General features: G+C 44.7%; 1 protein-coding gene across 1 annotated transcript; it reads left to right on the plus strand.

Moving 5' to 3' along the window:
• Window positions 1-17,806: 17,806 nt before the first annotated feature.
• On the plus strand, window positions 17,807-18,898 carry P2RY1 (purinergic receptor P2Y1). Its single transcript, XM_066622026.1, has one exon. It carries the CDS (start codon window positions 17,807-17,809, stop codon window positions 18,896-18,898), a length of 1,092 nt encoding a protein of 363 aa, XP_066478123.1.
• The last annotated feature ends 2,285 nt before the right edge of the window (window positions 18,899-21,183 follow it).

The raw sequence follows: 21,183 nt of genomic DNA on the forward strand, positions 1-21,183 counted from the left end.
AATCTCAAAGGCTGCAATCCTATCCACACTTACCCAGGAGTAAGCCCCACTGACTATCATTGTTAAAAGCATATACATAGTATCGTGTTAAAAGTACAGATCTGTAAGATTTTCCCAAATGAAGTCACATACTATGGTAGCATCAAGTCTAAAATAAAATATTGAAATGAATGGGGATCCACCTGAAATTGGCTCGTGACCCACAATTTGAGAAACACTGACTTATGAATAAGGCTGTTGACAGTTTCACAGCAATCAGCGATTACAGAAGTATAATTGCCAGTAGGGGGAAGTCAACATTAAAGAACTTCTGGGCAGCTGACTTTAGACCGGGGTACCCAAACCCTGGTCCTGGGGACACTTGCGGCCCTCGAGGTCTCTCAATGCGACCCTCAGGGAGCTCCCAGTCTCCAATGAGCCTCTGGTCCTCAGGTGATTTGTTGGAGCCCTCACTGGCCTGATGCAATTGCTCTCAGCGTGAGAGCAACTGTTTGACCTCTCGCGTGAGCTGTGGGATGAGGGCTCCTTCCACTACTTGCTGTTTCACATCTGTGATTCAGTAGCAGCAGAAAAGGAAAGGCCAGCTTTGCTTTGTGCAAGGCCTTTTATAGGCCTTGAGCTATTGCAAGACCTTCATTCATTCATAGAAGTTCATCTTTAATATATTCATTTATGTAAACATATGTAAATTTATTCAAATTTGAAATGTAAATTAATTCTTTTTTTCCCCGGCCCCCATCACAGTGCAGGAGTCGATGTGGTTCTCCTGCCAAAAACTTTGGATACCACTGCTTTAGACTTTTGGTTTGCTGACAAAATCTTATTTAACATTCCAAGCTGGAGAAGAACGTCTGGTAAGAATGGCACTCAATTCAGCACATACCTGAACATTATGATCTGTACATATTCATATACTGAACCCTGGTTAATTATGAACTTCTGTGCCATCACCACTGGAAACTAGGTAAATATTTGATAATGTGACTGGGAAAAATGAGATCATTCTTTCGATAATATGGTGAGCTTTCCATTGCATAATAGCCACTGGTCAATATGTTCTCCACAATTTATTACATTTATGGGGTAGGATACAGGATTTTACAACATGAATGCACTTCATTGCTGTAACAATGACAATTTAATGAGTACCTGTGTCTTATTGATATATTTGTTAAACGTATTAATACTGATGGAACCAAGATGTAATTTTCATTGCTGCTTTAAAGCTAGGTTTAAGAAGCCATCTACAAACCACTTAAGCAATTTTATTTTGAGCTATGCAGTCTGATGGAAATGACCAAGACTCTATAACAAGGTGACAATGTATGCAGTACATTCTAAGTGTGGTAAAAGTGGATTCATGCCTTTTTGCTCTATAAATAATATCTCTGAATGCAATGAATGTTCATTCAAACCATTTTCACCACAGTTTTGACTGTAGGGATGAGGACATGCTATCTAAAGTGCAGAGGAACAAGTTTCAACACATCTTTGCTGCATTCCAAGGCATTTGTTCAAGATGGAGAATGTGTTCACTCTACTTCCAGTTTGCTTAGACTGCATAGAGCTAAGTTGTTCATCCTCCACATGAATACAGATGTGTAGAAGAGCAAGAGGTATAGCACATGTCAGCCCAGTTCCTGGCCATGCATTCAGCAGGATATCAAAAAGGGTGGTCTATGTATGTAGACTCGCCACCTGATCAGGAGACTTGTACAACTGGGGGTTGTGCAATCATGTGTGGCAAACCTATACACTTACACACTACATCCACACACAACAGCTGTACCCTAATAGGCTCCCTTTTCAGATGTCCCACTGAACTCACAAACATTGGGGACAGGGCCAGTAAGTGCGTGGACATCAGGGTGCTTCTGTACATGCATGGCAGGGTGCAAATGAATAGGCCTCTTCTCCAACTCAATGGGAGCTGGGAAGATAACCTCTTTTTCAACCATTGTTCCTAGGCCCAGACTGGGTACATTTCTGTATTATTTCCCCAACAATAATTTTGAAATCGCAAGGGCTCTTTCACTACACCTACACGCTGCACACACCAACAACCCAATCCTTGCTGGCACTGCTACAAATTGATTGGTGTGAATGGACTGGGCCTGGGAAAGATGAATTGACATACACAGCCACCAAATCTGCTCCCCTCCCAGGCCTAATTCTCCCACTGCACCTTCTCCTCTGCCCTGCCCTGCACAATCTCCCTTCCCACCTTCTCACCTGCCCTGGGCTTAAATGCTCTGGAGGACCTTAGTTGTTCAGCCTTCTAGCTGGTGTGCCAGCTAACTGTACTGTCACAAAGGGTTGAATGCTATGTGGTCTAGAATCATGACAACATTTTAACTCCTTAAGAGACTCCAAAAACAATTTCCACTTGCTGCACACTGAAGCATGTATTTCATCCAGAATATCTGAGGCGAGCATCTTCTCATGGATCTGTTTTTACTCTATAGATGAGTAATTCTAGCTTTTATCATAACTTCTACCCTTGATTAATAATCCTCACACACCATGACATTGTTTCCACTGATGTGTTGAAATCTGATTGATGTAGGAGGTATCAAAATGGTATTTTGCCATTTTGCTTTACCAAACAATTTCACAGTTTCCTGCACTCATTTCGTACATCAAATTTCACAAAGCACAGTGTGCCCGTTAGCACTGAATTCATCCATCAGTAATTATGCCTACAATAGTTAACATGTTTGATGTATGCTAGAGAGGAGAAGGGGAATGTCAATAATTTCACCAAATCTTGAGTACCAGTAGAGTCCGAAGGCCCGATCCTGACCTTTGTGCGCTGGCTCAGCGCTGGCGCTCAGTGTCGCAAATGTACCGTAAGGCATGCCTGTGACACATTCCACCCAGCCAACACGGGCATTGTCTCAGCACAAGGTGACTGCTACCCATCATTCCACGGGAGCGCTGGGCAGCTGAGAGGTAAGTGGGGGCGTGGGGGGAAGTGTTCTGGGTGGGGGAGGGGAAGGGAGGTGTGGCAGGGGGAGAGCAGAGCAGGAGGGGATGGAATTGGCAGAGCTCAGCTCCGAAGGATCCAGAGCCCCATGTCAAGCCGCTTGGCCCAACACAGAACTTTGTTACTCTGCACCAGCTAAATAGCCAGTGCAAAGTCAAGTATCCCCATTGCGGGGCTACGTTCCTTATGTAGGGAAAGGGGACAGATGTTCTGTTCCCCTGAAGAGCCACTGGTGCCTGCCTGGCACGCTCAGGATGCCACGGCAGGCATTTTGGCACCATGGCAGCCCAGCATGCTGGGCAGCTTAGGATTGGGCTGCCACTTACCCAGTATAGAATTGGAGTGATGCAGGGGTACTTTGAAGTAACCATTTCAATGAATTTGTGGACTGTGTGTGTTGTAGCACTGAAATATCCTAAGCAAGGAGAAAAACAAACAACAAGAATTACATTAGCCATACTCACAGAATCACATACCCTAAACCTCCCAGAAGCATGCACGTGTTGTATTGCAATAAATATCACAGTGCTGGATTCATTTATACACCAATATTATATAGAAGCAATTAGAATTGCAACAAACAAAGTATTTGTGCACTTGTCAGGGACACATCTTCAATAGCTTCTATACTGCAGTATCATCCATAATCACAAAATTGGTCCATACAACAATGGGGTATGCATTTCAAGCCTTGATTTTCAGTCTGCAATTTGTAGACACCAAATCAAAAGTTTATCCATGGAGCAAACTTTTAAAAGTCCCTGTTGGCACAAAGAACAATTTGCTTCTAAGATTTCCAATAAGGAATGGAATGAGTCCCTTCCATAAGCTACGCATACAGTAGCAGCAGAAGTATCTCATGTAAACTGAACTTTCAGACAACTGGGGAAAGTATAGTTGCAAGTCTATGTGCTCTGATGCTGTCTCATTGTCCACTGTGTCTGGTAATATACTAACCTTTCTCAAATACCTGCCAGATTTATTCAAAAGAGTTTTATGGCTGACTGGTCATTTGAACTCCTACAACTGGTATAAGGCTGCCTGGTGTTTGTGCAGTTGGCCCCGAGACTAGGACAGGAGATGTTGCTGAATCCTCCAAACACATGCCATCATCACAGAACCTATAATATGGCAGGCAATGCTCGGAGGTAAACATGCATAAGGAAACATCTCTTAGCATTTTGTGATCTGGTTGGTAGTGGTTTTTTTCACCCCTTTTACTGTATGGTTATTACTATATTAGATTTTATTTCCCTGCCTAAATTCTCATCCCACCAATGACACACCGGGGATTAGAAAAGAACACTCCACAAAAAGCACCAAAATGTAATGTACAAACAAGCCTTTGATCTTCTTAGTAATCACAAAGAAATGAAGAGGATGGGATTATGTGGGAAATTGTTAGCGTTCCACCTGCACAGTGCATTGTAGTCACCGGCCGTCTGGGAGTTCTCATTTGATCTGAAGTATGTGTTTTTATTTGATGATATTGCACAGGTTTTACTCTGTTCAAATCTGCAATGCAGTGGGAGGGTGGAGAAACGAACATGACATGTGTTTTAATTGTGAAATCAGTGCAAGAATACTTGGCTTTGATAGCAAATTCTCTAATGCTAAACTTTTTCGTAGTTTGTGTTTACATAATATTAAAAAAAAACACACACAGGACAACTAGTCCACTCTGCTAACAGAAAATTGTTTTAGTGGGGTTGCAGGAGGACAAACTTCTATTTTCTCAAATGGCCTCTTAGGCCTGTGGTGGCCCCTAGCAAAATAGAAGTAGGCAACCATCAGTCTCGAAAGACTATGGTATCACGCTCTGAAAGGTGGTTCTGGAACAGCGTCTAGTGTGACTGAAAAGGCCAATTCGGGAGTGACAATCCCTTCCACACTGGGAGCAAGTGCAGTCTGTCCCTGGTCTGTCTCCCTGGCTATGGGCCTTCCTTCTTTGCCTCTTAGCCTCAGACTGTTGGCCAAGTGTCTCTTCAAACTGGGAAAGGCCATGTTGCACAGCCTGCCTCCAAGCGGGCCGCTCAGAGGCCAGGGTTTCCCACTTGTTGAGGTCCACTCCTAAGGCCTTCAGATCCCTCTTGCAGATGTCCTTGTATCACAGCTGTGGTCTACCTGTAGGGCGCTTTCCTTGCACGAGTTCTCCATAGAGGAGATCCTTTGGGATCCGGCCATCATCCATTCTCACGACATGACCGAGCCAACGCAGGCGTCTCTGTTTCAGCAGTGCATACATGCTAGGGATTCCAGCACGTTCCAGGACTGTGTTGTTTGGAACTTTGTCCTGCCAGGTGATGCCAAGAATGTGTCGGAAGCAGCGCATGTGGAAAGCGTTCAGTTTCCTCTCCTGTTGTGAGCGAAGAGTCCATGACTCGCTGCAGTACAGAAGTGTACTCAGGACGCAAGCTCTGTAGACCTGGATCTTGGTATGTTCCGTCAGCTTCTTGTTGGACCAGACTCTCTTTGTGAGTCTGGAAAACGTGGTAGCTGCTTTATCGATGCGTTTGTTTAGCTCGGTATCAAGACAAATCCTACCTAAAACATTCCCTGCAGATGCAACCATGCCAATGGAGCACATGCTGTATCTGAAGGGTGGGGATGGTTCAAAGTGTCTCTTTGAGGTAAGCGAACCTTAGTAACATGGGGAAAGCTTCTACTGCCACCAGGGTATCCTCAAACCTATGCATGCTATTTAGCAAGCATAAGTTCTGTAAGAGCAGTGGTCGGGGAGTCAGATGGGGTTAGGATATCAGCTCACATGAGTGACACCAATTCTGCCCCCAGTTGGCCTCCCTCCCTGCTCATGCAGGGCATCCCTCATTCCTTACCCCATTCCACCCCTGCCCCTACCTGTGCCGATGTGGTGGTAGGGTTCCTGAGCTGCCACCAGTTGCGGCAGTACATCAAAATGGCCTATCACCAAAAACCATTTTACAACGGGGTCTGTTCAGCTCTTGTAAATCTGTACATGTGCCAGCCCAGTATTGGATAGGGTTGGGCCAACAATATTCGTTTTAAACTAGACAAGATGTTAAGTGGGATGTCTCTCTTCATACGTTTGGTTTTTGTTTTGTTTGAAGCAGGGCATTCCCTTCACACCCTTCTTATGGGGACTAGATATTGTGCTAGGAAGAACCGGCGGGAGAACTGCACAAGGAGAATGCAACTGAGGAGCACTTTGCACAATATGAACATAAAGTCAAATGTAGCCACTGTCATTTATGCCTTAGTAACTTTCAGCCTGATCTCCTGCATTTTAATCTACTTAGGGCTGTCATTCAAAGCTATCCAGAAATGTCAGCCGGTTCAAGAAAACAAACAGATGAGGTATATAATTCCAACTGCACAACACTTGCTTACTGTAGCTTTCTTTATGAATATATGCATGGTTTCATAGCTGCCCTTGAAGAAATGTTTTCACTTCACACATGGTGCTTTAGCTGTTTTTTTTTAAGCAGGCTTGCAATAAACTTTCCTACGGTATATGGAAGCTCAGTAAGAACAAATATTTTGTCATTGTTTATCTCTAAGATAAAAGAAGTTTCGTAACATGACAGCTTGCTACTCAGATCTGTCTGAAGTCATTTCCAAGGAAAATGTAACAACCGTTGTGTGGATGGGCAGGTCTGGTTCAGTCTGTCAGCAAAGCATTCTTGATGGACTGCTCAAACCTTGGCTCTCATTTGTAACAAGTAAAAAAAAAAAAATGCCAGGTAGTATATGTTTTCCAGGGGAAGGAGTCAGCTGTGGCATGAAATTTCTATGCATTTTAACCTATTGGAATGAAATAGCCTTCCTTATGAGGAAAGGTTATGGCATTTGGGCCTCTTCAGCCTAGAAAAGAGACGCCTGAGGGGGGACATGATTGAGACATACAAAATTATGCATGGGAAGGATAAAGTGGATAGAGAAATGCTCTTTACACTCTCACATAACACCAGAACCAGGGGGCATCCACTAAAATTGAGTGTTGGGAGAGTTAGAACAGACAAAAGAAAATATTTCTTTACTCAGCGTGTGGTTGGTCTGTGGAACTCCTTGCCACAGGATGTGGTGATGGCATCTGGCCTAGATACCTTTAAAAGGGGATTGGACACGTTTCTGGAGGAAAAATCCATTATGGGTTGCAAACCATGATGTGTATGTGCAACCTCCTGATTTTAGAAATGGGCTATGTCAGAATGCCAGGTGCCAGGGAGGGCACCAGGATGAGGTCTCTTGTTATCTGGTGTGCTCCTTGGGGCATTTGGTGGGCCGCTGTGAGATTTAGGAAGCTGGACTAGATGGGCCTATGCCCTGATCCAGTGGGGCTGTTCTTATGAAATCTTTCTAAGGCCCCTTCAAAGAATTAGGCCTGGCGTATTTCAGATCTATGACAGCAGCTTCTCATTTTGTAGGTAATTAAAGAAGGTGCACAACTAGAACAAGTAGAGCACTGATTCCATAACTGACTGTACAGCTATTCTCGGGAATCTCTGTCCAGGCACAAACCTCTGCCTGTTGCTGTGGTAAGACTGGATCCAAGGTCTTCCTTTGAAACTTGTTACAGAGTGACTGCTCTTCATTCTACCTGTCTGAAAATCAGTAGGTCTGGTTATATGGAGGAATCACAGCCCAATTCAAACTTGATTCCCCCCCCCACGACAATGCAGCCATGCCATGAAGGTGTGCACTGCATCCTATGATGGGGGGGAGGCATTTGGAGAGGTTCCTCAGGTTAAGTGAATTTGTATTACTTGCCCTGGGGAAAGTATCCACTGTTCCTATAGCAGTGTTTTGCAAACTGTGAGTTGGGACCCACTAGGTGGGTTGTAAGCCAATTTCAGGTGGGTTCCCATTCATTTCAATATTTTATTTTTAATATATTAGACTTGATGCTACCACGGGATGTGACAGCATTTGGGGAAATGTTACATTTTAACAATGAGAGTCAATGGGACTTACTCCTGGGTAAGTGTGGGTAGGATTGCAGCCTCGTTTTGTCAAAGATTTTCCTGCTTGATGATGTCACTTCTGGTCACATCATTTCCAGTGGGTCCTGACAAATTCTCATTCTAAAAAGTGGGTCCCAGTGCTAAAAGTTTGAGAACCATTGCCCTGTAGGACTCCTTGGTCCTACGCCAGCAATTTTGCTGGTGCAGGACCAATGTGCTTAACAGTGATGGAGAGGGATAGATCCAGTCTCCTTCCTTTATTCCACCTCTCCCTGCCAGGAAACTCCCCTATTCCACCCCTTCCTACCCCTGTTTTCCCACCACCTGCCCCCACTGCTACCTTAGGTTGCATTGGTGGATGGTGGCCTGGCTGCTGGCCTATGCACAACTGCCAGTGAGTGCATTGACTGCCTCACTATGCTGGCCAGTGGCACGAGAGTGTGCAACAGCATTGCACAACTTCCAGCAGAACCCGGGCATTTCCTGCCAGTTCCACTGGGACACACATACACATACTCTGCCAGTGGAGAATTTAGCATGGGTGGGGCTGCCCAAATGCCTTGTGGGCATGTGGATCAGTAGGGTGGAAACCACAGAAAGATGCACAATTGTGGTTGCTGATCTCTCAAGATAAATACAAAGTGTGTACTGCTGTGCACCATTTAAAATTCCCCTTTTTATGTCACTCTTGTCTTATGTGACACCCCTCATTCTTTCGGCAGAGTCATAGCACCCTATAAAAAGTCATACTGATGGGATTGAAAATGCAGAAGTTACAAAGCAGCAGAAAAATTGATGTTACTTTCCCTGAAAGCAATGGAAATTTTATACTATCCTATACCTTTTAGAAATAGTTTCTAAAGAGGGGATCCTTTGTGCAATCTCTCTGGAACTGTGGCAGGTACAATATCTAGATGAAAAAGAAATGCCTGAAATACGCCTGCTGCTTTATCCCAAGTTAGACCGTTGGTCCATCCAGTTCAATGATGCCTACATTTTGGTAGAGGCTCTCCAGGGTTTCAGACAGTAGCATTTTTGGACCTCATGCGGAGATGCAAGGGATTACAACGTGTACATGATCCCACTGAGCTACAGTCATGCACTTAAGGCTAGCTCCAAAGGCACCACATTCAATAAACAGAATGGTACCTTCTTGAAAATACAGCCCATGTGCTCATCTGTCTGTATAAAGCAAGGCTTTATGGTTTAGCAATTTTTCTGCAGCGTTGTACCCTATGTCACTTTGCATTGTCGCCACAAAGGCAAACCATGTACCTTTCTATCCGCAAGGGAAGCTGTTGACTCTTTGATGGTATAAGCTGATTTTGTCACAGCTAGATCATAGGCTGATACCATTGGAGCTAAGGATCAATAGATGGGGCAGGAAAGAAAATTGTAATCAGAACTGAAACAGTAGTCAGAACTGAAAATCAGAAGTCAGGGTTGAAGAGCAAACTAGGAGTCAGAATACACCAAAGCCAAGGAAACCTGATTTCTCAGACAAAGCCCCATACAGGAAGTGTTTAGTTTGTTTACACTGTAAACAAACTGTGTACAGTGTACAGTAAAAAAACTGTGTACAGTGTTTACAGGACTAGATGGGCCTATGGCCTGATCCAGTGGGGCTGTTCTTATGTTCTTATGTAGTTCCTGTTCCAGAAGCACCCAAGGACCAGTCTAGGTGGAAAGGGCTTGTCCAGAACTTTAGAGCCCTTTTCTCCTTGATGTTGTTACATGCTGCAGTTCTGGAAGCTTGCCACATGGGCTAGCCACTCACAGAACTGAAGGCTCTCATCAGGAATGTCCCAACCACACCTGGTGACTGACACTACTGTCCACTGCCACTCTGACTCATCACTGCCTCTTTGCACATGACCCCATTATAAAAATGCTTCTTGTCTCTTCACCATGATCAATCCTTGCATGGGCTTCAAGGGTGGGGTTGGAGTGAGGGGAGGGGGTAGCAAAGCACTCTTTCCTTGTTTGGAATTTAAAGCTTAGAGGAAAGATGTCCCTTTAAATTTTAAACCAAGAAAGAACAGAGTACAGGGAGGGAGGTTGATCGTTCTCCTTTTTAACTAGCACAGAGCAGCTCGTGTTTGTGGCAGGTGAACGAAGGCAGCAGCAGACTCAGGGTGAGAGGTGCCCCAAATCTTTCACCTGCCATCTGCTGGTGATGTAAGCTTGCTTCATGGCTGGGCTGGCAGAGACTCTCATCTCCAGTTCAGTTTAGTTTAACAACAGCTACAATCTACCTATGATCTGGGCAGAGTGCCAGAGTGTCCATCACTATTACACATTCAAGACTGAGCTCATCAGTCCCCACCTCATCCGGTGACAATACTAGTTGAGGGGCCTTGAAATTAGTATAAGGCAGCTTAGCATAGAAATCACTCCTGCAATTATATTTTTTATTACAGATTTGAAAGCTTTTAAGAATGGAACTTTATAGAGCAGGGTTGTAGGGAAACAAAAACCCAGGTATTTATGGAAATGCTCAGTTTAATGCACCTTAAACCATTCAGGAAAATGAAGGTTCTGAAATATAAAATTTCAACTCATTAAAAAGAAACAACCTCAGATAAGGACCACAATACTATGGGGGCTTATTTAGGAGTACTCAGTGGAACTTCTGAGGAAACCCATGTGATCAGGCAGTAAGTAATGATAATAAACTGGAAATATCTTATTTGTAAGATAGACAGAATCCTGCTGTGTTGAAAAGTTAGCTGTAGGTCAGGCTTCATTTTAGACAAGGTTTAGCTGGATTTTAGATGTCAAAGCTAATTCCTGGAACACACAATATAATTCCAAAGGGTATCTCTCAGCAAGTACCTACTGTCCAACCCTCACCACTAACTAAACATAGCCAGGGCTGAAGGCACAAGGCTTCCAAGCATGGAGGGTGTTGGTGGTGGTTCCATAAGTGAGGCCTCATGGGGCACATGCTGGGGACCCACATCCACAGAGAGCTCACACTTACGTACAGCTAACCCTTGTCACAGTTCAGTGTCTCTGACCAATCTTACACACTCCTGGCTTACCAGCTGCGTGTTTCCAATTTAATTGTGCATTCTACCATCTTGCTATCCTACCATCTCAAGATCTTACACTCTATGTGATAGCAGGGCACATTTACCAGGCAAATAAGCCAAATATTGAATACAAGTTCTTGCATACATTCACATGACTGTCCAAACACAGCAAGCACATGGGTTTACAAGTCCTCAGGGCAGACAGTTCTCCAGTAGCCGTCAGCACCCCTTCTGAACAATCAGTCCTTCAGCCAAGAGAAAGCTGAAGCCCTACAGGATAACTACCCAGCTCATGCAGGCACAAACTCCAAGGACTCAAGTCCCAAGAGTCCCTACTCAAGTTCATTTCAGTAGTAGACCAAGGCCAGGCTTGGATTAACCCAGTCCCTATGTACTCACACAGGCACAGACTCACACAACACAGGCCTGTTAACAGAACAGTTTATTTAAAGAATAGGCTTTAGTTACTTTGAAAGGCATTCAGATATTTCAGAGAATAAACCATCACATGCACACAGCACTAAATCAATAAAACTAAGCCCTTAAGGTTACTTTTTCCTGTCACCTTGATCTTTCCAACACCTGAGCTTAAGCAAAGAGTTGCTCTTCTACCTGTCATACCACAGCTGATACAAACAGACATCCATGATGGAAGGGCAAAGAGCATCCCCCATAATACCTTAAACATAGCCCAATTCTAAGCTTCCCTAGCACCTAGCAGTACAGCAGTGCTGAAATGGCTGCCGCTGTATCCTGAGGCCCAGGAAATATCGGTTCCCTTACCCTGTGTACAGCATGGCTGATCCACATGGGTATAATCAGATCTGTGCCAGCACTTGAGATGGCACAGCTAGGGAGAGCTGTGTCAGGCTCTATGGTTCTGGAGGGGAAATAGGATCTGGCGGTAGACTCTGCCACCGGGCCCCATGTTCGATCTGACCTCCCTCTGCCCAGTTCTTCGCATCCTTGCCTTCTTCCCAGCCCCCAAAATACTCCCCACTGATTGCTAGGATACTCACCACCCAGCTGTTCTCCTGGACATCCTTCCAGTGTTGAGGCCCAGTGCCTAATGGTGCTAGCCTCTCCTGCTGGCTGGAAAGTGCCTTATGGCATTTTTGCAAGATGCAGTGCCAGTGCTGTGAGTGCAGCACTGGTGCTGGCTGGGCAGCACAGGATTGGGCTGAAAGACTGCAATCTTTATACGCACTTCCTTGGGAGAAAGTCCCATTGAACTCAATACAATTTACTTATGTCCAGATACACACCTAGGATCACCCTGTTCCAAGTCATTGAGGTGCTTGCCTGGTCTTGGTATGCCTTTGAGATAGCATGATTAATCAAGGTTGTGGTCCAATGAAAGAAAGCTTAACAGATTCATTGTATGATTGTACTATATTAATCAACTACATCTACATAAATTTGCACATATGAAAAAAAAAACCATTGTTCTAGAGGGGAAAAGGCCATTTTTTGTTTTTCTGCCATTAACACATCTTTCAGCCCAGTCCTATGCAGTCTGCTCAAAACTAAGTCTCATTGTATTCAATGGGACTTACTCCCAGGAAACTGTGTATAATATTGGAACCTGTATCATCCTAGAAGTAGCACCCTTCTTTCTCTCTCACAGGGGGACGGCACCATGATTTTCTTTAGGATGATATCAGCCACCTGCAGCTTTCAAAGTATTTGTATTTAAAAAAAAAAAGTTTTTAAAGAAAATGACCTCAGGGGCACCTTTTTGGTCCATTAAAACGTTTTAATTGACTAATCTAATTGATTATACAGGTAGGAAAGCAGAAGAGAGTGCTTTTTAAGCAGACTGTATGTTCTCTACCAGTCAATGTTGGTTTGACCTTAGAAACAACTTGCAAACAAGGAAAAGGTAGAATGTGCTCTTGGACACATGTGAACAAGCACAAGAGAGGAAAATGCCAGCAGCAATGTTTGATGGCCTTATCTGGCTTTAGCAACAACCAGTGGCATAGCTAGAGGGGGGTGCAAAGCACTAAGTTTTTCAGGGAGCCTTCTAGCCCCATGCAAGGGGCCCATTTTGCTCCTCCCACCTGGAATGGTTCTGAAGAGGATGAGAAGGGCCCCTTGCAAGCTGTGGGGAAGATCCCTGGAAAACTTAGTGCTTTGCATCCCCTCTACCTACACCACTGGCAATAACAGTGCCTTCATCTGGCTTTAGCAATTTGTTATCGCAGTGGTTCTCAAACTTTTAGCGACAGGACCCACTTTTTAGAATGAGAGTCTGTCAGGACCCACCATAAGTGATGTCACGGCCGGAAGCGACGTCATCAAGCAGGAAACTTTTTCACAATTCTAGACTGCAATCCTACACACTTACCCAGGAGTAAGCCCCCATTGACTATCATTGGTAAAAGCATATACAGAGCAGGCTGTTAAAGTACAGTTCTGTCACATTTCCCCAGATTAACAGCCCAATCTTTTGCATGTCTACTCAGAAGTAAGTCCCATTACAGTCAATGAGGCTTACTCCCAGGTAAGTGTGCATAGGATTGCAGCCTAAGTCACATACCACGGTAACAGCAAGTCGAATCTAAGAAAAATAAAATTTTGTAATGAATGGGGACCCGCCTGAAATTGGCTTGCGACCCACCTAGTGGGTCCTGACCCACAGTTTGAGAAACACTTATGGGGTGTGGGCAATAGTAACTGAGAGATGGGGGCGGCTAGAAGGACGCGGCGCAGAGGAGGGCTAAGGCGCTCTGCACGTGCTCAGAGGTCCCCGAGGCTTCAGAGGTGTTGGGTCAGCCGGCGGGGAAGTCCTGGGCTCTCGCTCCCCCTGCGAGTGCCGATGGCAAGGGAGGCTCCGGAGAAGGAGCCTCGCCTCGCCTCCTTCCGCCTCTCCCGCACGGCTGGCCGGGGGAGTGAGCCGCGCAGCCGGGGCAGGGCGAAGGGGGCGGGAGCCGGGGAGCCGCTCCCGTCTGCGACGCTTCCTCGCAAGGCTGCTGCTGCTGCTCCCTCCCTGGCGCTCACTCGCCCGGCTGGGCGCAAGCCGCGCGCCGCGTCCTGCCAGTGGGGGAATGTGGCCAGCGCTCCACGGGGCTGCAGCAGCAGCGCACTGCCCGCTTTGATGGGCACACGCTCCGCTCCGCGCAGCCAGGAAGGCAGCCGCGGCATGGAGGAGGCGGCGGCAGCAGCAGCAGCGCGCCGGGTCACCAGCCTTCCCAGGGCGAGCTGAGGTGCCCCCTCCAAGGTAAGGATCGCCCCGGAAAGTTGCTCGCCCGCCAGCCGCGGAGATGCGTGTGGTGGAGCGGACCGAGAGCCCAAGCCTGTGCGTGTCTACTCAGGAGGAAGCCCCTTTATAGTCAGTGGGGCTTACTCCCAGGAAAGTGTGGCTAGGATTGCAGCCAGAGGCAATCCTCTGTCCCATGGAACACAATAGGACTTGCTCCTATGTAGACAGGCATAAGATTATGCCCTGAGAGCCCAATCCTATGCATGTCTACTCAGTTCCATTATAGTCAATGGGGCTTACTCCCAGATACGTGTGGATAGGATTGTAGCCTGTGAGTCCAAACCTATACATATCTATTCAGTTCCATTGTAGTCATAGGGCTTACTCCATTGACTATAAGTGTGGATAGGATTGCAGCCTGAGTCCAATCCTATGCATGTCTACTCAGAAGTCAGTCCCATTATAGTCAATGGGGCTTACTCCCAGGAAAGTGTGGATAGGACCATAGTCCCAGCACAGGGAAAGGTGTCTTGATTTTTTTTTTTTTATAACAGCGAGCCCACGAAGGCTGCAATTGTATCCACACTTTCCTGGGAGTAAGCCCAATTGAACTCGGTGGAAGTTACTTCAGAGTAGACATGCCTAGGATTGGGCTGTGAACCTGGGAAAGGGTGATCGCTTAAGGTTTTGAAAAGATACATTTGCAGGCATTTTTCCTGTCCCAGGTTCGTTGTGTCTTGTTTACCTATGGCACAATCCTATGCATGTCTATAAGTTCCATTGTGTTCAATGGGGTTTACTCCCAGGAAAGTGTGGATAGGATTGCAGCCCTAAAGTGGTCAAGGTGCCAGGCAGTGTCACGGGCATCCCCCCCCCCCCAAAAAAAAAAGAGGCTGCCCTGAGCAAGAGGAAAATTGGGCTTGTGTGGTGGTATGGCCAATAATTTGGATTTAACAGCAGACCACCAAAAAGGTGATGGACAGATCCAGCCAGTTCCAGCAACCTAAGTCAGTGAAATAGACTATTAAGGGACTGTGTCCTAGACAAGCAATGGGGAAGAGAAGGGGGGGAGGTTCTGTGATGAGGGAAGGAGAGCCAATCTTTACATGCCCAGTGGCTCTCTGGTCGGCATGACTTCTTCACTTGTTCCAGGAGGGCAGAGCTGGTCCCCCAAATGAATACTAGTTCACATTATGTTGATTAGAAGAAGTAAGGTGGGATGGGGAGTGCATGAAAATTCTGCCTTTCTCGTTGATTTTCGCAGGACTTAGAAAGATGCTCCTGAAAATCAGGAGTTCAGAGGAACTGGTGTGCAGATGGCCCACCTGGTGAAGTGGGGTATTGTAAGGCAGCAGATATGTTCAAAATTGGTGGCGTTAGACAATAGGTGTTTAAGGAAGCATGTTTTGGAATGTGCCACTTTGTTCCCTGTGTCTGATGGTCCCATTCCACCGAGCTCTCATTCCCATTGCCCCTTTCTCTCCATCCCACTTCTTGGTCCTCTTTTCTCTCAAATCATCTTGTACCTTACTCAGGACTCCTGTAGCCTACTCAGGACTTGGTTTTCAGCCCCTTTGGAATGCAATCCAGTGAGCCATATTTTCTCGACTATTAGCCATCCATGTGCATGATGGTTTTAGAACCTTCTGGGAATTTTTTCAAGCAGGAATTTTGCTAGAGAATTACCTGGAAATGTTTTGGGAAATATTTTCAGAATTCCCCAGTGTCCAGTGTCCTCATTCATTTGGTATCTGAAGTAGCGTGGTTAGTAAACAAGTCTAAAAAATTATGCCTTGTTAATAATGTATAACTCGATCAAAAGTTTTTTTTCCAGGAGCCCAAAGTTATAAACTGAGAAATTAATAAAGGTCATAGGAGGCCAAAATACAGGTTATGTTAAATGTATAATTTGGCCCTGTGTGTTGTTTGTTAAATAGCAGCTACAGTCTCTCTTTCTGTGTGTGTGTCACAGTCGTCAGTCACTATGTGATCAGAATTGGGACTGTGGTGTGTAGAGAGGGAGTATTAAACCCTTTCCTGCTGTGAAGTAGCCCCAATTGAAATTGCACTTTGGATGCTGTTGTTAGCCCCAAAAGGGCTAACAACTGGTACCCAGGGAAGCTTCCCATCTAGACTAATAGTAGCTTTACGGGTGCTACTTCCATTGGCACCAAAGGGTTAAATACCCCCTCTCTACATGGCACAGTCTTGATCTCTCACCACAGCTGCTACATAACTTAAAAAACAACATACCTGCTGGGCCATCATGTTATATGTTTAACATGAAATGTCATTTGGCCTTCAGTGTAGTTTAGCTGTGATGTTCAGGCAAATTCAAAGCATTACACGGAAATTATTTTTGCTTGAATGCTTGAAAATTTTTATTTTTCACATTTTTACACCCCCCCCTTCCTCCAGGGAACTCAGGTAGGTGTACATAGTTCCCCCCTCCTTTTGTCCTCACAAGAACCCTGTGAGGTAGGTGAGGCTGGTAGATGGTGAGTGGTCCAAGGTCACCCAGGAAGCTGCATTGCTGAGCGGGGATTTGAAAATACTCCCAAGACATGAAAAATGATATTCTTGATCTAAAGATGCTTCCCAGGAATAGTCACCTCTAAAAAGTTAATTACAATTTAAGGCTTCCCAATTTGACTGGTATTGTATCCATTCATTATGTTGGTGATTAAGTTTTAAATGCATTTTGAGAAATGGAAACATTTCTGCAGAAAAATAGAGTAGTGAAACTTTTTCAGCCCACATCACTGACGCAGTGCTGAACTGTATGCCTCAGGATGTAGATTTTGTTATGCTGTTTTCATGGAGGTTACATTGCACCCTCAGTGTCCACCTCTGAGTCCTTTATGCTTCCTTTTCTTCTTTGCCAAATATATCTGGGACATCTTCTGTTTCTCATCCCGTCCTATTCCACTATTTGGTTTCAAGCCCCTTTGGGTCCCTCCTGTCACTGCCTTACTTTGGCTCTTTGCCGCTGGCAAAGCAGACGAGATGTTCCAGTGCAAAAAGAGCTGACTGGGGAAGTTAACCTGGCTCCCTAAGGACATTTCACGGCACTTTAGTTCTTGGGGGGCAGAATGTGGAGGTGAAGCTCCTGTAATCCATCTGCCTACCTGGCCTCGGGGGTTCAAGCTGCTTGGACAATGAAGAGAAGGCTGATCCTTCTGTGGTGGTGCATTAATAGCGAATAGTTAATGGAAAACATCTAGTGCCTTGTGCTAAATCATGGACGGGGAGAAGTAGCACAGAAATCTGTGTGCTCGTATTGGAGATGCTTGTACTGAAAGATAATTGTACTGAAAATGCTCCATAAGTAACAGCACATAAGGGCCAATCTGTGTCACCATCCAAGTGTGGGTGACGAGCCATCATTTTGACGGACATTTATGGAAGAATCCACCACCGCCCCATCATATTCAGTGCGTTTCTCGCTTCACCACCATGCGGGAAAACAGCTGTGTGGATCTGCTCTAAGAGGAAAGAAAAGATTAAGTGGAAACTAGATTCTTCTCTGCCGTTTTGTGTTCTTTATTATCGTACCTTAGATGTTTCCTTGTTTCCCCAGAAACCGTTGCTGAGACCAGACCTCTAGATCCATCTATGTGACTTCATGGGAGACACCATGACTGAAGTTCTCTTGTCAGCTGTTTTGAACGTGACTGAAACCCACACGCTGGCCAGCAGTGGATGGACATCGGGCAATGCCACCAACAAATGCTCACTGACCAAAACTGGGTTCCAGTTCTATTATTTGCCTGCTGTCTACATTGTAGTTTTCATCACTGGATTCCTGGGCAACAGTGTGGCAATTTGGATGTTTATTTTCCACATGAGGCCTTGGAGTGGCATCTCCGTTTACATGTTCAACCTGGCAGTAGCAGACTTCTTGTACGTTCTAACTCTTCCTGCACTGATTTTCTATTACTTCAATCAAACAGACTGGATCTTGGGAGGCTTCATGTGCAAGCTACAGAGGTTCATCTTCCATGTGAATCTGTATGGAAGCATTTTGTTTCTCACCTGCATCAGTGTGCATAGATACACAGGTGTGGTTTATCCCTTAAAGTCCCTGGGGAGGCTGAAAAAGAAGAATGCTGTTTACATTAGTGCTCTGGTCTGGATTGTTGTGGTTGCTGGGATTTCTCCTATCTTGTTCTACTCCGGGACTGGGGTACGGGAAAACAAGACGACGACTTGCTATGACACCACTCAAGATGATTATTTGAGAAGCTACTTCATTTACAGCATGTGTACCACTGTCTTCCTGTTCTGCATCCCTTTCATCTTGATCCTTGGTTGCTATGGATTAATCGTGAAAGCACTGATTTACAAAGATTTAGATAACTCTCCGCTTAGGAGAAAATCAATTTACCTGGTGATTATAGTGTTGGCAGTTTTTGCTGTGTCTTATCTTCCTTTTCACGTGATGAAAAACTTGAATCTCCGAGCCAGGCTAGATTTTCAGACTCCGGAAATGTGTGCCTTTAACAACAGGGTTTATGCCACTTACCAAGTAACTCGGGGGCTGGCGAGTCTCAACAGCTGTGTGGATCCTATTCTGTATTTTTTGGCTGGAGACACATTTCGGCGAAGGCTTTCCAGGGCGACCAGAAAAGCATCAAGGCGAAGTGAACTCAACGTGCAGTCCAAAAGTGAGGATATGACCCTCAGTATTTTATCCGAGTGTAAACAAAACGGAGACACGAGCTTGTGAATGAAAAGAGATTTAAAAGTGGTAACAATTTTTCCCCTCCCCCATTCTTCATTTTTAGCCCTTTTAAGACTATAATGTCATGCATTTTCAAGGAAATTTAGCAAGTGGACAACTTATGTTTGTTTGTTTTTTAAAAGACATGCTCTGTGAGCCTAGGAAGAACTTGAGCAAAGTAAGTGCAACATTTTAAAATGGAAAACAATGTAAAACATGACTATTTTTATCCTTAGCACTCTAAAAGTATAACTATTTGAAAGACTGGTGATTCAGCCAATAAAACAAAAGCAAACTCCCTAGATAATAGGGGCTAAATACTGTAGGCTTAATTTCCCTACTCTAAACTATCTCCTTGACCTGTGGCATCTGTAATGTTGATGGAAAGCAAACCATTCTGTAGGGTCCTACTCCATTTCCATACCCTTCTTTCCTTTTGGAACTGCTATATGGCCCTGGGAAGGGAAGGGTTGGTAGGAATCTGGGATATTCCAGGTCCCCTCCCTTAATTGCCACCTTAAAAAAAAAAAAGTCAACACAAAACAGACTCTAGCCTTTTTATTTACAGAGCTACTAGAAGGCAAGAAGTTGGTGGCATTCTACCCAGCTGCTCAGTAAGAAATAAGCCTGCTCTGAACTGGTGGGCGCCTGGCACTTATTTTGAAGTTAAATTTTTATTTGATAATGAAACAGTTTGAAAAGCATACTTAGACCACTTGAATCTGTTGTTGTTGTAGGATTGGTTTATGGTAGCCCTTCCCCACAAACTCCCTCACCACAAATATTCTGGCTATCTCTCAGAACAACATTGAAAGCCTATTGGTACAAAAGGCCAGGAGATATATATGCCCTGTTGATAATGTTTTTGGTGATTCCAGCAAGTTGCACTATTAACCCTGATCATCCTTTTTCCTCTCAACTCAGGACAGACCCATCTGGCCACATGTGGAAAGCCTGGCCATGGTGGCTCACAACTTATGACAGGTTGGCAGTGTGACTCCATCTCCACATGTGGAATTCAGTTTTATAGCAACTGTTGAGGAATGCTAGGAAAACTGTCTATCCCAAGAGGCGTTGAAACCTCAATCTTATATGTGCTGGTGGATACACTAAACTAGTGGTTCTCAAACTTTAGAGATGAAGCTGCTGCCTGATTTATAAATGCTAAGGGGTGTGGCTATAATAGTGATTGGGCTGCAGCGCTCCCCCCCCCCCCCGCAAGTAGCAGCTTGTTTAATCCTTGATACATGTAGTCCTAATCTTCCCTGTCAGTTTCATGACCCATCAGAAATTGGGTCACTACCCACTGGTGGTTGCCAGACAAAGTTTGAGAACTGCTGCAATAAACAGCTTGTCACAGGCTGGGGCAACCCCATTCAGCTGCCAAGCATGCTTTCTTCATGGTCGCCATGTGCCCAGTTGTCCTTTGAATTGGACCTCACTTGTACGAGATAGATAGATAATCTCATTCTTTATTGCAGGCCAATAGTAAAAAAGTGATGTTCCAAAAGAAAAATTGCGAATCTGATATAATGCAGAGGGAGAGAAGGAGAGAGAGAGAGAGAGAGAGAGAGAGAATTTTACAGATTGGCATCATGCTGTTTTCCAAAGCTTTGGAACATGTTGTGATGGAAGCTTTGTTAAATCTCTCATTGTAAAAAAAAAAAATGTAGCTGAGAGCCTGATGCTTCTGCAGGAATTGCAAGACCTGGTCAACAGTCAGTAACCCTCATTGTCTTGCTTTGGTAGTAGGGTGAATTTCCCATGAGTAAAACAATTAAATGTTTGTCATTGGCAATACCTGCATTCTTGTTAACTTAAAGATGTGTGTTTTATTTATTTTTAGCCCTGACTTTGTTTTTCTTTACAAATAGCACTTTATGGTACAAAAGCTGTTTCCTGGGCAAATTGTTATCATATTGATTTCATCTCTAGAGGGTTTTTTTTTTCTCCAAAATAGGAAAAAGGAACTGCTATAAATTTTTGCTATATGGAAAATGTGCCCCATTTAAGTATAAAAAAGATTCACGTCAGATTAAGAAGGGCCTAGTTGGGCAATACTGTCCCCTTCTTTTTTTCTATACATAGAAATTGCATTTTTTACCTGAGCCATAGAATGTGCCTCTTCCACTCTGAAACCTCCAGACCTCCAAACTTGGGTCTGTGTATGAATTCCAGCTTTTGCAGGCTGTAATTATGTGGTTGATTTCCCAGATTTTGAGAGAGGGAATCAACTGCATGATTTGGACTTATGTGAAATAGATTTTATGGATGTGCTTGCTAGTCAAGCA

Source organism: Tiliqua scincoides, chromosome 3 (genome assembly GCF_035046505.1).
Source record: "Tiliqua scincoides isolate rTilSci1 chromosome 3, rTilSci1.hap2, whole genome shotgun sequence".
Classification (NCBI taxonomy): Eukaryota; Metazoa; Chordata; class Lepidosauria; order Squamata; family Scincidae; genus Tiliqua; species Tiliqua scincoides.

Coding starts and splice junctions, on each gene's coding strand:
- P2RY1 (XM_066622026.1), top strand. CDS start 17,807: ATGACTGAAGTTCTCTTGTCAGCTGTTTTGAACGTGACTGAAACCCAC.